This window comes from Rhincodon typus, chromosome 30 (genome assembly GCF_021869965.1).
Source record: "Rhincodon typus isolate 14 chromosome 30, sRhiTyp1.1, whole genome shotgun sequence".
Lineage (NCBI taxonomy): Eukaryota > Metazoa > Chordata > Chondrichthyes > Orectolobiformes > Rhincodontidae > Rhincodon > Rhincodon typus.
The window spans coordinates 3,028,889-3,046,519 of record NC_063361.1 but is presented as its reverse complement, the minus strand read 5'-3'; the positions used below and the strand labels follow the sequence as shown (position 1 = coordinate 3,046,519).

At 41.6% G+C, this 17,631-nt stretch overlaps 1 protein-coding gene across 3 annotated transcripts in view; it reads left to right on the top strand.

Annotated features, from left to right (window-relative positions):
• The window catches only part of limd2 (LIM domain containing 2), a 65,202-nt gene extending 56,643 nt beyond the window's left edge, over window positions 1-8,559 (top strand). For all 3 annotated transcript variants that reach the window (XM_048614489.1, XM_020514067.2, XM_048614491.1), the window contains one exon: window positions 2,852-8,559. In XM_048614489.1, coding sequence (XP_048470446.1) covers window positions 2,852-3,005 — 154 coding nt within the window. In that variant the 3' untranslated portion in view covers window positions 3,006-8,559. The remainder of the gene's footprint in view (window positions 1-2,851) is intronic.
• The last annotated feature ends 9,072 nt before the right edge of the window (window positions 8,560-17,631 follow it).

The following is a 17,631-nucleotide window of genomic DNA, read 5'->3' as shown; positions in this document are numbered from 1 at the left end:
TTTGTATGCCTGTCATAATGAAATACATTGCTGCCTGATTTCACAAATAACTTCACCTACTTGAATAAGCAGTCTGCATTCATGGAACTGATTCCAGCAAGACACAATTAATTTGAGAAAATGTTTGTATCTAATTCTGTTAATCAGATGCTAAATAGGTCAGAGTTAAAAGTAACAAGGCAAATAGATATTGTGAACTCATTAATTCATTGTGACAGAATCATGAGTGGCTCTGTGGTGCAGTGGTAAAGTCCCTAGCTCTGAGCTAGGAGGGCTGGGTTCAAGCCCACTCCAGGCATGTTGCATAACATCTCTGAACAGGTTGATTGGACAAACTTGCCTATCTGAATCAAGGACGAGGGCTCTTGTGGCACAGTGGTAATGTCCCTACCTCTAAGCCAGGAGACTTCAAATCCCACCTGCTCCAGACGTGTGTAATAGCATTCCTGAACAGGTTCATCAGAAAATATTTTATCAGGAAACTGGGAAGGGCTCCTGGGGAATCTGGGGTGCACAATTTCCCCACCAACAACATTCTGATCCCAAGTTTTCTTTTCAGTTATAGACCCCTAATGGGCTATTTTTCAATCAATTTATCTTTTGTTTTGTTTTTGCAAAGAGAATTTAAATATATAATTCAGTGTATAAATTTCAGTTACAAACCTAAATCTCAGTTAACTACTAGGCAGATCTGCTTTTCTTTTAACAATCCAAAGAACTGTAGATGCTGGAAATCGGAAACAAAAACAGAAATTGTTGGAAAAGCTCAGCAGTTCTGAGGAAGGGTTACTGGACCCGAAACATTAACTTTGATCTCTTTCCATAGATGCTGCTAGACCTGCTGAGCTTTTCCAGCAATTTGTTTTTGTTTCTACTTTTCTTTTGTTTAATTTGGTCCAATTTGATTTTTTGTTTCAGTAAAAATCAAAGAATATTCCAATGTATATCCTTAAAGAGCTGATCTGATTTTCTTTGGTTTACTTTGGTTGTGTGGTTATTTGTTTTACTAAAAATATTACAGTATAAAGAGTCAGGCAGAAGAGAGGAAGCTTTCATCATTTGTGGTTAGTTGAAATAAAACTCTAATTGCAAAATGAATGCCTGGACTTTGTCCAAAACTATGCAACTTCTAGCGTGCAACAAAGAATAGAGAAAAATTAGATAATAGCCACAATAAAAAGTAGTCACAGGCTCTGATTCCTGTGGCAACAGGCTCCAGTTCTTATATTAGCTTCCTCCGCTTCACACTAATGACTCACATCAACAGGTTACAGGGTGCTTGCTGATTATTAATGATGTGTTGAAAAATGATTTTTGAATTAATGATTTGGCATCTTTCAGAATGGAAAAGGTGATGGTATCTGAATTAATAAATACTTCAGATGTTCAAACTTAAGACATTTAAAAGCTCAGCAGTTGAATCTCTTTCATCCTTGGCACATTTCATGTTCAACTAATTTTAACTGTTTCCCTCTTCAGTTCTCTGGGGGAGGTGTTGTTGTTGTGGTAATGACACTGGACTAGTAATCCAGAACCCCCACATAATGCTTGGGGACATGGGCTCAAATTTCTACCTTGATAGATGGTGAAATTTTAATTGAATAACCAAAGTATTGAGAATTTTAAAAAATAAACTAGGCTAATGGTGACCATATAACCATAATTGTAAAAACTAGGAAATTGCCATCCTTACCTGGCAGACATGTGACTCCAGAGCCACAGTAGTTGACTCTTAATAAGGGATGGCTATAATTGAGCCTAATCAGTGACACCCAAATCCAATGTTTACTCTAAGCCATGCAACCACTTGGAGGGTCTGAGCACGGATGTCCAAGTTCTAGAAGCAGTTGGCGCACATGGACCTTGGAGGTTGCGTAGTGGCAGGAACAGTTAGAGGGAATATAGCTCACATCCCCTGAAGAGATAAAGAAAACAAATTCACTATCCCCACCTGAAAGCAGGGACATGCCAGTAGCTGCCAGACTTTCGTAAGAGCCCTTCTCAAGCTGGTGGAAGACATATTTTCAACTTTCCATATGGATTCCTCTCTATTCAGTTAGCTGCTTACCTTTAGCAGGAGCTCCTGTGACCCTTGGCTGTCCACATCCTGAGCTTAATCTAACTTTAGTCAGGTGTTGTATGTCTGCTAGGAGGTATGTACATATCTCTTCAGTGTGCAAGTATGTACTGCTATGTTGGCCAAACAGAAACACAAGAGTTTTAGTATAGACTCTTCTACTGTATCTCTACTCAGAGACTCTTAATCATGGTTGTGATACATGAAACCCACTATACAATGTCCTACCATGGAAAGATGTGTGAAGGTGAGGGACCCTGACTATCCCAATCTCCATTGCCCAGTACAGGACAGAGACAGCAGCCTGACATAGTGAAAGATCATTGCTAACAGTTATGAACAAGGCAAAGTGAAAACTCATAGTGAACCATTAGCCTTGACCCTGCGAGTGATGCCACTGTTTGAATGTTTAATGTATCAAATTCTCTCACTGCGTCAGTTAGCTCAGGTGGCTGGACAGCCAGTTTGTGATGAAGGGTGATGCCAACACCACTTTTTTAATTCCTGTCCCAACTGAGATGATTATGAAGGCCCTGCCTTCAAAACCTCATCCCTTTCCTCAGGTGTAATAACCCTCACATTAATCTCACCATCAGCCATCTCACTCTAACAAGAGTTTTGTTATGGCAAAATTCACTTTTCATTTGGACAGAGTGAGAGAAGTAAAGCAGAATGGGCTGTCTTTTAATTATTTGGTGTACCTAAACTGTATATCCCTGAGTGATGACTGAAGCTTTTGGGCTTTATATCTGGTTCTCCTTTGTTCCCTTACAGTTTGGGAAGCTACGCAGCGCTGCAGGGTGAGTTTTACTGCAAGCCTCATTTCCAACAGCTGTTCAAGAGCAAAGGGAACTATGACGAGGGCTTTGGCCGCAAACAGCACAAGGAACTGTGGCAGCAGAAGGCAGCAGAGAGTGACTCCAAGTAATGATGACACCACTGTTGGGGAAGGAGCAGCTGGTTGGCAGCAAGCAAAATGTGAAGCTCTGACACCGTGTCTCTCTTTAACTAAGGATGTAGCAGCTGCATTTCCTTGATCAGCTTTAGTGTATAATTTAGGGGCTATTGCTAACATGGGGGAAGGATTGCTGTTGTCACTATGTGCAGTGACATTGTAAAAATGGTCATTAGGATCTCCTCTGGTCAGAAGAACTTTGAAAACAACATATATACAGCAGGTGTTACAAAGACCAACCAGAGAATATCTTGCTGACTGGATTTAAATGTTGCTTCCAGGTGACAACCAGACTCATCATTCTGATTTAGGATTTATCTACCAATGTGGCAATAGGGCTCAACAGCCCACTCCATCTCCACACCACACAATTCAAACTGGAAATAAGGAACTAAAGTAAAAGCAGTACCAAGTTACAGGCCAGATTAACACTGGGATCACTGGGCTGCATATGACCACCCAACAATCCTGTGTTACACACAGCAATTCTCCCCTCATCTATACATTGCTATGTCTTTGGAATGATAGCCCACCTGGTGGGATCAGTTTGCAATTGCACAATATACTCTCAACAATATATATCGTCTTTAAATGGGGTGGCTTTGTCACAGTGAAATGGTTGTGCCAGATATTTTAACTGAGCTTTACTGCAAACAGAATGTGAAGACACAATGCCACCGACAAGTCCACTGTGACAGATTTATCTTTTAGCAATTAAAGGTTGTAATAAGCACCATGGGAATCATGGTGTATCTCACACACAGCTTGCTACACTGTAAATTTTCCTCATAACCCAGAGGGCAGTGCTCCCAACATAATGTTCTTCAAATCAGCTCGCTTTTGCCTAGTTCCTTCACAAAATAGAGGTGTGAAAATAGTGTCAGTATGGTACCACAGGGCCTTTAACCCACTTGTATGATCAAATGTTTTATCAAATTAACTAAACAATGATTCGACTGTCTGACCCTTGCTCACCCCTGTATTCCTGATCCCAGCTTAGAGAGAGCATGTAACTCCCAAGACCACTCACCGCCCCCCAACGATAATACAGAAATCCCCTTCTTACGGAGCTCAGTATACAAAAATCCAATGAAAAACAGTTGAAAGTCAGTGCCTTCCCCTTACAGTAAAGGTCAATAACACCATCCCATTTGGAGGAGGTCAGTGACCCAAGCCTACATATTGGAGGACAGTGACCCTGGCCCACATGAAGAACTTCAGTGACCCTAGTCCACATGGAGGTTAGTGGTATCAGTCCACATTAAAGAGGTCAGTGACTCTTCCTCTACAGAGGTGGTCAGTAATCCCTTCCCCTACATGGACTTCATAGAGTCGTACAGCGTGGAAATGGAACCTTTGGTCAAACCAGTCCATGCTGAACGTAATCCCAAACTAAACTAGTCCCACCTGCCTGTTCCTAGCCCATATCTCTCCAAACTTTTCCTATTCATGTACTTACTAAATGTTGTAACTGTGCCCGCATCCACCACTTCCTCAGGAAGTTCATTCACATGCAAACCACAAAGGTTTGCCCCGATATCTTTTTTAAACCTCTTTCCTCTCACCTTAAAAATGTGCCCCTTTGTCTTGAAATCCCCCATCCTAGGGAAAAGACACCTACCATTAACCCTATCTATACCCCTCAGGATTTTATAAACCTTTATAAGTACACCTCTCGACTTCCTATGCTCCAGTGAAAAAATTCCCACCTTTCCAGTCTTTCTTTATAACTCAAACCATCCATATCTGGCAATATCCTAGTAAATCTCTTCTGAACCCTCTCCAGCTTAATAATATCCTTCCTTAAACAGGGCATCCAGAACTGCATAAAGTAGTCCAGAACAGGCGTCACCAATGTCCTGTACAACCTCAGCATGACTTCCCAACTCCTATACTCAAAGGACTGAGCAATGAAGGCAAGAGTGCTAAATGCCTTTTTAACCACCGTCTATATGTGATGCAAATTTCAAACAGTCAATGACCTCTCCAGTCCTAACCTCACAATAACTGTTTCAGTTTTTTTGACGGCTCTGTTGTTTTCTCAGTAGCTGGCTTAACTTCTGGAAATTATGCATGTGATTTAATTGTGGGGAATTCAATGTGTTTATTGTTGTATTCTGAAATCTCTGAACTTTAGAAGTGCACTCAGCCCCAAGCTCCTCAGACAGAATGCAATTTTTTTTCAAATGAAACTGTGCCTCAGTAATGGGTTAAGTGTTGAAAATAATATTTTGGTACTTGATTGTTTAATATGCCTGTACCTATGCATTTTATATTACGATCCATCAATCACAGATCATTTTCGGGTTTCATCGAAAGATTCAGCAGCCTTTTATACACTATTGATATTTTTTCCCAGTCCAACACAGCACTCAAGAAGTACCTGTATCACTTGCTCACTGATCAAGTATTGAAATTATTTTGTACTAATCAGAGTAATAACCAGGGATGAGACGTGGACTGATTGAACAGTGTTTATCAGATGCCTCTGATAATCCTCCAGCATTCAGCAAAATTATCACAACATCCACATCACTTTCCCCTTCCCTTGAGCTGAGGGAGCAGACGGATAACCTATATCCGATATTGTGCTGCACTGTCAGGATAGACATTTTACTCAGAATTGACTGAAATGACTTACGCTTGCCTTGCGCATAATCTCCAAATGCAATCTGCCCTATGATGCTACTGACATTTAAAAGCCTGGATATTTGAAGTGCACATGTGCATGGGCTCTGCTGCATTTCAGTGGCACTGACCGATTTCTGGGAGCACCAGGATGTTAAATGGGTGTACCAGGGGCACCAAGAGAATTAGCGGGAGGAAGGTACTTTCTCTCACTGTCGTTTTTGTTTACTGGCCCCATGTGGAGTCAGTCCAATGTATGAAATTCAAAGCACTATATATTTTTAAACCACTCCCACAATAACTCCATGCCCACAATAATCTGTTCAGTTGTCTCATTCCGCAATGACCCCCTTCTGCTTTTTGAGGGGGGAGCTTCGACTGCAAATCGCGTAAAGCTTCACTACTGTCTCACATTCCTCACTATTTAAATTGGAGATCGGAACTATACAAGGCCAAATCACAATGCTACAATAGTGTGCGCACCCCTGTTTTACATATCTCCGCATAAACCCTGTTGAGGCTGCTACACCTACCTTTTTGTTACTTTACCTGGGTTCTTAAACTTGTACTTCTTTTGTCAGAAAAGGTAGGGGGTGGAGAGCACAGTGTCTCTCCAGAGTTGGTCTCCTGTCTCCCAACACCTACCTGCCATTCACCCACTCCATAGCCTGTTCTTTGATTCCATCAAGTCCACATACTTGTTTATCTCAACCAATGAACATTTTCTTCCCTCTTTGGCTTCTGATTGTATTTCTTTTGCACATCAATGCCCAGCTAGGAGTTGCTGCGAGACCACCTAGGGATGGGCAACAAACATCAGCTTTGCTTTTCCTATAAAGAAAAAGTAGAAATAATTTGAAATCTATAAATTGACAGCATCTCCATAGCAATATAGTCTGGAGTTAAATTCTATCCGATTTGTAGATCCCTATCCTCGAGAAGCATTTTAGTCTGTTGGGAGCTCCAGTGGTTAGCTCTGTTGTAATTTTGTTTTTAACTCGTATGTATCCAAAACCACTTCACACCCATGTTAAAATCTTAGTAATCCCACTGTCTAAAACAGATGTTTTAAACTAGGATTGACTAATGGAATTGGTCACCTTTTTAGACTCTCCTTCAACCACCACCTATGTTCTGTACATCTCTTCTGAGCTGCAACCTCTCATTATAAATGTCATAGGAAACAGTGGTCATTCAATCCCTTTACCCGGTTCTGCCATTCAATCACATTTTGCTAATCTTTACTGCAATTTCAATTCGTGCATTTTCTCCATATCCCTCAACATTCTTTAGTATGTTTATCGATCTGTTTTGAAATCTTCAATGACCCCAGCATTAACAGCTTTCTGAATGAAGAAATGCTCCCTCATTTCATGCCTAAATGACTGAACTGTAATTTTGAAATTATGTCTTCTTCTTCTGGATTCCCCACCAGAGTACTTAGCTTCTTTATTCCTGCTCTTTCAATCATTTTAAAAATAAAGTACTGTCATCATGGCAAGCTTTCAAGGTTAATGCAACCTAGAAATTAGATTTTTAAAATGTGACATTATTTTGAGGAAAGTCTATACTGCATGCATAAATTTGTGATCAGCATTTTAAGATCTGATAGTGTATGATGTCTTCCCAAAGTGAAAAATTTCAAGTGCTGTTTTGTAATGGTTGCATGCATTTAATATATTGGTGATTCTTGTCCCTTAGACACGTGTGATCATTTTACTGAGAGGTGTGGAGCTATGATCCCGGTTAACCAATTCCACAGGATCTAATCAATGTTGGAATTAGAACTTTTACCAAATTAAATATTAAATACAATAACTAAACATTGCATAGCTCTCTGATACAGTATATCTGTGGGTGTAACAGGCATTTTTTGAAATTACTATTAAGGGATCATGATAAACTGGCTAATGATTCCTGAACCTTGGCCTGTGGGTGGAGCAACTGGGCCTCAGAGTTTGCCAAATTGGTGGACAAACCCTGACTGCTGATCAATATCCAATGAATCCAGTTATAAGTGGATTTTGGACAAGGAAAGCATGGGCTCAAAATGGTGGCCAAACAGCTTTCAAGCATGCATCATCTATTTACAGAAAGCCCCATTAAGTTAAAGTTTTGACATGTGGAACTGTGCCCTATTATGGGTTGACCAATTCATGAGGAGAAGGGGGGAAAGAGAACACAAAATAAATTTTAGGCACCTACTGATCTCACGATTCGCTAAAGATTGGATAGAAAAAGATTTCCCTAAAAGAAAGAATTAAAAAGCAATGAATGAGACACTATCCATTACACATTTTAAGAAATAATCCCACATTGTATATGCTGAATGCGAAAAGCTCAATGCACTCAGGATACATAAAATGTTAACAGGCCATTTCACTTTGTTTGTACTGACTACAACTCCTTGTTATACAAGTGAGGATTTGCGGGTACATTTTGTGCATACTGTGAAAGGAATATAACACTGATTTTAAAAAAAATAGACTTCCACCATCTGGAGCATTTTGCTTTTGTAAATATGAATGGGGGTTGTGGAGTTCAAAGTATGACCTTATGTCTAGTTGTATTCAATTAACACATCTATCTCTTCCCATCTCAAATTATTTTGTTTACGAGTTGTAAGACAATTCATTGTTTCATTACTCACTCTCCATCCCACAAGCCATTCACAGAATATTCTTGCAGAGAGCTGTCACTGTCTGGTTACTGCATTTACAACTTATTGTTACACGTCGGATATCCCTTGGTGCACAGGCCTTATAAACATTGTATGTTTGTACCTTTTTTACTGTTTGTATCTCTGATCATGACTGTTAAAAGTGCTGCTTTTGAATCTGTGATTTCACTTCTGCTTTACAAATGTTAGAGTTTTGACATTAAAATATACATTGTGTAACACTTTGTGTATAATATGCTTTAAGAAAAGGAGGAAGGATGAACTCCCTTTATCCCTATAGCTGTTTCAGTTTCTTTGATTCCATGTTATCGCAAGTTAACGTCCAAAGTCTGGTTGCACAATGTGAACATCTACTTTACCAAAGCTTTTTGGCAGCATAGTGACACAGTGGTTGGCACTGCTGCCTCAAAGTGCCAGGGACCAGGGTTTGATCCCAGCCTTGGGTGACAGTCTGTGTGGCGTTTCCTCCCACAGTTCAAAGATGTGCATGTTAAGTGGATTGGTCATGCTAAATTGTGTATAGTGTCCAGAGATGTGTAGGTTAGGTGGATTAGCCATGGGAAATGCAGCATTACAGGGATAGGGGGTTGGGTGTAGGTGAGATGCTGTTCAGTGGGTTAGTGTGAACTCAATGGGCCAAATGGCCTGCTTCCACACAATAGGGATTCTATGATTTTAAATACCTCACTCAGATACCCCTCCCTCAACTCGATTTTCAATGCTTAAGTGAATTTCACTACCAAGAATCAGCCTTAAGTATATTCATGGGGGACGTATATATAATGCCTTTGATTCTGGGTACTTGGGGCTGTGTGAACAATAGAGTGAAGGAGACAGACGAACACGCATCTGGCGACAGCTGTAATCCTGAAGGCAATGGCACCTAAAGATTTGTACAGTGATGAAAGGATCTTCTTCACCAGCCAGAGGCTGCAGTTACAAAACAAGTATTGTTGATGCTGCCTGACACAGTTATCTCAGACTGATAAGGTCATAGAAAAAAATACAGGACATCTTGCTTCACTTTTCAGTGATTCTATGGATGTTTGCTTCCATTCTGACACTGCTGGCAAGAAGCTGGCAGCTCTAACTCAAGATGGTAGACCTTGTAAACACATATCAGTGTCACTCTAATGAAGTGCAATTGATCTGAGCTGTTAACTTTGTTTCCATCCCCAGAAATGCTGTCAGACCTGCGTAGTGTTTCCAGTACTTTCTCTTTTGATGTCATAGTTGATCTATTTGGCTTCCTTTCTTAAAAAGACTGGGATTCCTTCCCATTCTTGTTTGTTTACTCCTTTCACAGAAAAGCTTACTGTGTCACATATGATCCCTGCCCACAGGGTACATGAGTCATGTGTTCCTATAACCCTATCAATGTCAGCTCAAAACTGACATTTGTGGCAGAACTCCTTTGGTAAGTGTTCCTCACTTCCTGTGGAGTGTACTCAGGCATTTCCAACACATCCAAAACCAACATGTCCAGGATTTCATCCCAACCCCACTATACACACTGCTCCATCACAGCATAGATAATTAGTTGCATCTTTGTCTTGGGGTTAGTAACTTGGGTTTTGCACCAAGTATAGTACAGATTATTTCCATGAATTTCTTCCGCTTCTGTACTGTGCAATGACCTATAAAAAGAAAACATATCTAAGGACTGGTACACGTAATATAGACATTCTAATGCAGAACAGAATGAGTGCTGTATTGTCAGACATGCTGATGTTTAGAAGGGATATTAAACCAAAAGCAGTCAGCTTCAGGCTGACCACTGAGATATTATTTGTCTTGTATGCTGATTGTGGCCCCCCCAATTCCTCTGCAGTGGTGAGAAGGCATTTAAAATTGACCACAGGCCTCAGACTGAATGCATGACAGAAGCTGAATCATTGGCAAAAAGGAGTTCACAGATCTGAACATATCTCACTTTGGCCTTTGATCTCAGTCTGAGTAGGTTGAATAGTATATCATCTCCTCTTATGATAAACCTTCTCTGAATTTTTTTTAATCCAGGAAAGCTTATGAGAGAAGGCAGGGCAAGATATCAAAAAGCATGGTGCAAGAACATAATCCTTCTTGACTCTATTTACTATTGGGAATATATTAGATGCCTTTCCATTCACGGGGTAAAGACTTCATAAACTGAATTAGTTTCATGGCTAACTGATTTTTGAAGAGACGAAACAGAAAGCCAGAAAGAAGATTTTGGTTAGAGCTACAAAAGCGAAATGAAGTGCCTTTTGCTGTTTGCCTCAGGGTAAAGACCATGGTTGTCGCTGAATACCCAGCTTTGAGCAAACACCAGCTTTTTAGCAGATATGGTTGACAGTATTTTATAAGCATCAGTTCACTATCCAGGTTTAAGTATTTACAACTACAAACAACAGTGAAATGCAATAATAACTGAACTAATCTGACTTGTCATCTTTGTTCTTGTAGAAGGTTATCATTAAGACAGGTCTCGGTTCCTAAGGAACTTTTCCTTTCTCCTATATTTTGAGGATAAGCAAGAACAGTTCATGAAGGAAACTAGGATTTTCCAGTTTAGAGATCAATTAGCAATCCATCAACAGCAGATGCTTTACTAAATCACTCTTATTGCTGCTGTATTCCACGGTGAGGGGTGCATCCTACTTCATTTTGTGTTGTTTAGTCAAAAAAGTAGTGCTTCTACATTTACTGCATTTTGTCTATTACAATGCATTTCAAAGGATGTGAGAAATGCTTCAGGGACATTGCAACAAAATTAGAAATTTTATAAATATGTCTTTCATATATCAGTGTTGTTATTTTAAAGAACTTACATGCATACAATGTTATCCCCTCTTCTGGAACATCATAAATGACTTGGAATCCACACATCCATTCAAGATACTAATGCATAACTGCCATATCAAATACTATCATGCTTCGCTCACCTTAGCTAAAGAAACCCACTATTCTCATATCATACTGAAGGACAAGCTTAGGTCTTATTTCCTTTTACAACTAGCTAACTTTTTAAACACTTCCCTCGCTGCCTCTGTTATCACAGCAAATGTAAGGAGCTCTTGGATTCATCCAGAACTAAGAACAATACTTTTTATTCAGCTATCTTCAAATTTCTTTGATGAAATCCAACACCTGCTCCCTCAATCCCATCGTCACTCAACTTCTCGGCCTTGATTCTAGATGACTTCAGTGGTTCATTCTCCTCGGACAGTGTATTCTTCTTCCCCAAAAAGAGCCCCAAAGATCCCTTACATTTTGTTTGTTAAGATCCCAACTCAAATCTTGCTTGGAGATAGTAAGAACTGCAGATGCTGGAAGCCAGAGTAAATAGCGTGGAGTTGGAGGAACACAGCAGATCAAGCAGCATCAGAGGAGCAGGAAAGTCGACGTTTCGGGTCAGGAACCTTCATCAGGACTCCAGATAGAAATGGGCAGTGTGGGGTTGGGGAACAATCAAGTTGGAGGCTGTGGATGGGAGGTCTCCTGAGGTGATGAGGTTATTGATGGTCTAGGAGATGATGGTTTGATGATCAGGGGTGGGGTCATAATCGAGGGGACGGTAGAAGGTGCTGTTGGAGAGTTGACATCTGCCTCAGCTATGTAGAGGTCAGTATACCATACTACCACCGTGCCCCCCGCCCTGCCCCGCCCCCAATCAGCAGGTTTGATGGTGAGGTTAGGGTTGGAGTGGAGGGAGAGGTTGGAGTAGGCGAGAGAGGTGGAGGGATTAAGGTAATTGATGTCGTAGCAGCAGTTGAAGAGGTTTGGGAGGGTAGGAGGCTGATGGGTAAGGTGCAGGGGGATAACTTTTGTCAGAGGCAGGAGAAGGGGTCTGCAGAGGGTGTGTTGGACTCCCGTTCGAAGAAATACCTGCAGAGACAGAGGAGGCAGAATAAGAGTTCAACATTGAGACGTGGACAGAATTCAGTTTATGTGTAGGCGTAGAGGAATGAAGGTGAGTCCTCTGCAAAGGACTAACCGTTCATCTTCAGAGAGGGTGAGGGCTGGGGGGATGGTAAATACCCAACAGGGCTTAGTGTTAGGCTGGAGCTGGGAGTGGGGATGGAGACTGTCTCTGAAGTGGGTGTGTGCATGGGAACAATCACGTGGGTGGAAGTGAAGTAGCGATGTGGTCGGTGGCAGCAGCAACATTGTTGGAGGCATCAGCGGATTCAACATTGTTGGTGGCATCAGTAGAAGTGACATCAGCACCGTCAGCGGGAGTGGCTGAGGCAACTGCATGATTAATGGCACCAGGCGGATTCAGGAGAAGGTTGGGGTTGGGGTCTAGAGTAGTTGAGAGGGTCTGTGTTTGGAGTTAAGTATGAGCGAGTTTGGTGTGCTTACAATTTTTGATATCTGATAGGGCATAGAAAAACTGTTTGTTGAGGGTGGGTCCTGTGTAGAATGAAAAACAGTAGAGGTCCTTTACAGATCTGGGAAAGGGAGGCTCTAAGCTAGGACTGACTGTAGTGAGAGAACATGGGGCGCACGGCTGCAAGTATGGAGCTGAGGATCTGTAGGGAGAACCATTTCTGCAGGCTCTGGAGGTACTATAATGGCTGTTGCGGGTTTGGTCCAAATTGGGATGGTCTGCAAGTTGTTTAGAGTACATGGGGGATAAGCTGGTTGCGTAGGCAGGTACTGAGAAAGGAGATGCGGCTGTAGTAACAGGTTTGTACCAGGACATGGTCGAAGAGCTTCAGGGTGGAGGAAATAACCAGGGGTTGTAGTGGGAGAGTGACCCACTGAGATCTTTTCGGAGGGAGGAGGAGAACTTCTCCAAGGTGGATAGTCTTGGAAGAGGCTTCACAGTATGGTTTTCAGCAACTAGGAGATAGCAAGAACTGCAGATGCTGGAAGTCAGAGTCAATACATTGTGGAGCTGGAGGTACACAGCAGGTCAGGCAGCATCAGAGGAACAAATCTTGCTTTCTGCCCCCAGTTTGCTGATAAGTTACATGTCAAATATTTCCATAGTTTCTTGCATGAATCCTCCCACACCAACTTTGAACAGCCCTAATTAATCTCATGAAGGACCTGACCTGTAGCTGATGCTTCATCCCTTCTCATCATAGTTAGCTTCACCATAACAATGAAGATTGATCACATTATCCTAAACTATCACCTCTCCCTCGCGCCCATCCACTTTCTGAAAGTGTCCTTACAATGTTCATTTAACACCTATCTAAGTGTAACAATTGCATCTTCATCACCACAGCATGCCACTTGTGGTATCTCTCATAGATTTTGTTTTTATTCGTTCATTCACAGGGCATGGGCATTGTTAGGTTAGAAGTGGGGATGTTTACGGATGATGATACAATGTTCAGCATCATTTGCAACTTCTCAAATGCTGAAGTAATCCATCTCAATGTGTGGCAAGACCTAGACAACTTTCAGGCTTGGGCTGACAAGTGACAAATATCATACTTGCCACACAAGTGCCAGGCAATGACCATATCCAAAAAAAGAGAATGCAACCATCTCCCTTTGACATTCAACAGCATAATTACTACTAAACCACCCACCATTAAAATCCTTGGAGTTATCACTTACAAGGAGCTGCACTAGACCATCTATACACTGTGGCTAAGAGGTAATTTTGTGTTGAGTAACTTACTTCATCGCTCCCCAAAACCTGCCACCATCTATAAGGCATAGGCAATAGTTTGATGGAATACTCACCACTTGCCTGGATGAATGTGGCTCCAACAAAACTGGAGAAGCTCAACATCATGCAGACAAAGCAGCCCACAAAACTGGCATCACATCAACCAGCTTCAACCTTCATTCCCTCCACCACCACAGTGGTAGCAAGGTATAACATCTATAAGATGCACTGCAGCAATACACCTTCAACAGCATGTTCCAAATCTGCAACCTCTACCATCTATAAAGACAAAAGGCAGCAACTGCATTGGAACATCACCACTTGCAAGTTCCCTTGCAGGCCACACACCGCCCTGAATTGGAACTATGCGGTTTTTCCTTCACTGGGGCAAAATCCTGGCACTCCCTCACCATATGCTGTAGGCCCTCACTCCCCATGCACGAGTTCAAGAAGGTGGCTCACCACTTTCTCAATGGTAATTAAGGATGACCTAGCCGGTAACACCACATCCCATGAAAGAATATTTTCAATAACTAATGCAGCATTCGGACACAAGTGTCCCATGAGGTTGTAGTCATGCTTGCCGAGCCGGTGGGTTTGGTTGCAAACGTTTCATCACCCTACCAGGTAATATTGTCAGTGCACCTCCGATGAGGCGTCGGTGTTCTGTCCCGCTTGTTATTTATCTGCCTGTTTGATCGGATGTTTGGTACCACCTCTGGTTCTGTTCCTCAGTGGTTTGTACACAGGGTCTAATTCAATGTGTTTGTTGATGGAGTTCCGGTTGGAAGACCAGACCTCCAGGAATTCCCTGGTATGTCTCTGTTTGGCTTGTGTGGTTACTGATGTGTTGTCCCAGTTGAATTTGTGTGCCTTGTTGACCGTGTGTAGTGAGACAAGTGAGAGCTGGTCTTGTCTCTTGGTGGCTAGTTGGTGTTCATGTAGCCATGCAGTCAATTCTCTTCTGTTTGGCCTATGTAGTGTTTCTCACAGTCCTTGCATGGTATTTTGTATGTTACCCCAGTTTTGCCAGTTTTGGGTATAGATAGATAGAATTTGGAATTGTTGGGAGGTTCTGTACATGGATGAGCAATATGTATTTAGAACACTTGAAAGTTGCATTATGCTTTAATGCACCTTTCTTGATGTACTGCCAAAGATTGTTAAAAACCAGAGAGAGATATTCTCCCTCAGCAACAAAAGGAAGAATCTACTGGTGCCACAAAGAAAGCATAATTATTGTGACCAAGGAAGACAGCAGCAAAGGTATTGGCTCACTCTTCTGGTTTCAGAATAAGGACTTTAATTAAACTAACCAGGTCTGAATAGGTGGATACACTTGGGCGTTCACCTACATCCTACTGTGTGCATCATCCCATAACCTCATTTGCCTTATCATGGCTACTTACTATTACCCCAACACCAGATGAGGTTATCATCCAGTCCTGCCTTCTCAACCTGTCCCCTTGCCTCGTGTGGTGACCCTCAGGTTAAACTATCAAGGGTAATACCCGAAATGCTGATTGCTCCTTTCCTCCAGATGCTGCCTGGCTTGCTATGTTCTTCCAGCCTCCTGTTTGTCTACCTTCTGCATCTGCAGATTTTTTGTTGTCTCTAACTAGTTGTCTCCCTCTAATGAGAGAGCAGCCCTATTGTCCTCTGGGATATGGCGAGTTTACCTTTACTTACATCCACTTACCTTGAAAACACATCCACGGGTCTCTTGCTATGATTGTCTTCATTTTTCCCATCTATCTATACACCACAGGTACTCATGCCTATCCTTAAGTAATTTCAGACTTCTCCCTGATAGTCACATTTACCAAGAACATTACATTCAGTGCATGAACATGCAGCTTACGTTTTTCCTGTTGCGGAAGAGAACATCCTTGGATGCATCGCATCCGGTCCTGGTAGCCTATCATCTTCCAGTAAGTCAGCTTAATGCCTCCCACCATTTTTAACCAATCTTAATTCCCCATTCACTATGATTTGAGCAGCAGCTTTTTTTTGATAAAGTGAAGCGTTCATTCAGTACCAACCCACACCACTGTCTCCATGCCTAAATCTCCTTTTAGGTGTCTAATCAGCTTCACTCCTTTTACTATTTATACGCCTTCATATCTCTACTTCTGGAATCCCTTTTGTAGCCAGTCCCTTCTCATACTCTTTCTTCTCATATTTTGTCAGTTACCCTCTGAATCTTTGATACTGAGCCTAATTCTCAATTGTATTATCCAGCTGACATTTGTCATATGCACCATCTCTCTTCTTCGGCTTCCTCCCTGTCTTTTGTCATCTGGGGCACATCTATTTATTTTCCACACATTTTCCCCTCATTGGAATGTATCTTGATGATACAAGAATTACTTCCTCTTTAAAGACAACCCATTCTCCAGCTACACTTTTGCTTATCAATCTTTAATTCAAATCAGGAAGATCTCTACTAGAGTCACGGGCTAGTTCAGTTCGTTAGACAGTTTTTGCTTCAGAACAACGGCAATAATGCGAGGCTTGATGGCTGTTCTGGCTGAGGTAAACTTGGGCCCTACCCCATTGGTAAATCACAGTATAAGATTGGTAAACTTGAATAATCAAGGATGATGTTCCTATCCCATGGAAATTGGCCCTACCCCAATTAATAACTCTCATTCTCGTTTGTCCTCTGTCCTGATAACAGGTGCCCATTATCAGCTTTCCTTGGCATACCATCATCTGTCTTTCTCTCAGTCTCTGAGCTCTGTCTCCACATATGCTCTCACACCTTTGAAGCTTCAACCCATATATATCAGTATATATGCCATCTTTTCCTACCTACTACTAGTTCTGATGGAGGGTTACTGGACCCAAAACATTGACTCTACTTTCTCCCCATAGACGTTGCCAAACCTGCTGAGTTTCTCCAGCAACATCTGTGAAGATATAGTCGTCATTATGGAGAAATGTCTGCAGGGTGACCAACGATGGGAACTGAATATCCAGAAGCATATGAGAATATGCTTCTGAATATGAGAAGGAGATACAAAAAGGAAAAGGCAGTCAAAGAGGAAATTAATGCAACAGTGAGGAAGGATATTAGTTCTAAAGATGTGGAATCTGTATCCGCAGAGCTGGAAAACATCAAGGGGCAAAAAACATTAGGAGGAGTTGTATATAGACTCCCAAACTGTAAAGTTATGTTGAAATAGCATTAAACAGGAAACTGTAGAGACGCCTGAAATAAAGGAACATCTGTGGGTGATTTTCATCTACATACAGATTAGGCAAATCAAATTAGTAACAATCCTGTAGAGGAGGAGTTAATGGAGTGCGCGCAAATTGGTTTTCTGGACCAAAACATTGAGGAACCAACTAGAAAACTCAATCTTAGGTTGGGTATTGTGTCATGAGCAAGGAATAATTGCCAAACAAGTTGCGCGAGTCCTTGGGGATGCAGTAAAGAAGCCAAATAGTATATTAGCCTTCATAGCCAGAACTTTTGATTACAGGAGCAGGGATGTCTTGCTGAACATATAAAGAACCTTAGTGAAACCATACCTGGAATACTGTATGCAGTTTTGGTCTCCTCACCTGAGGAAGGGTGTTCTTGCTATACAGGAATTGCAGCGAAGGTTTAGAATTAGAATTAGGTTTATTGTCATGTGTACTCAAGTACAGGAGTACACTGAAAAGTTTAAAAT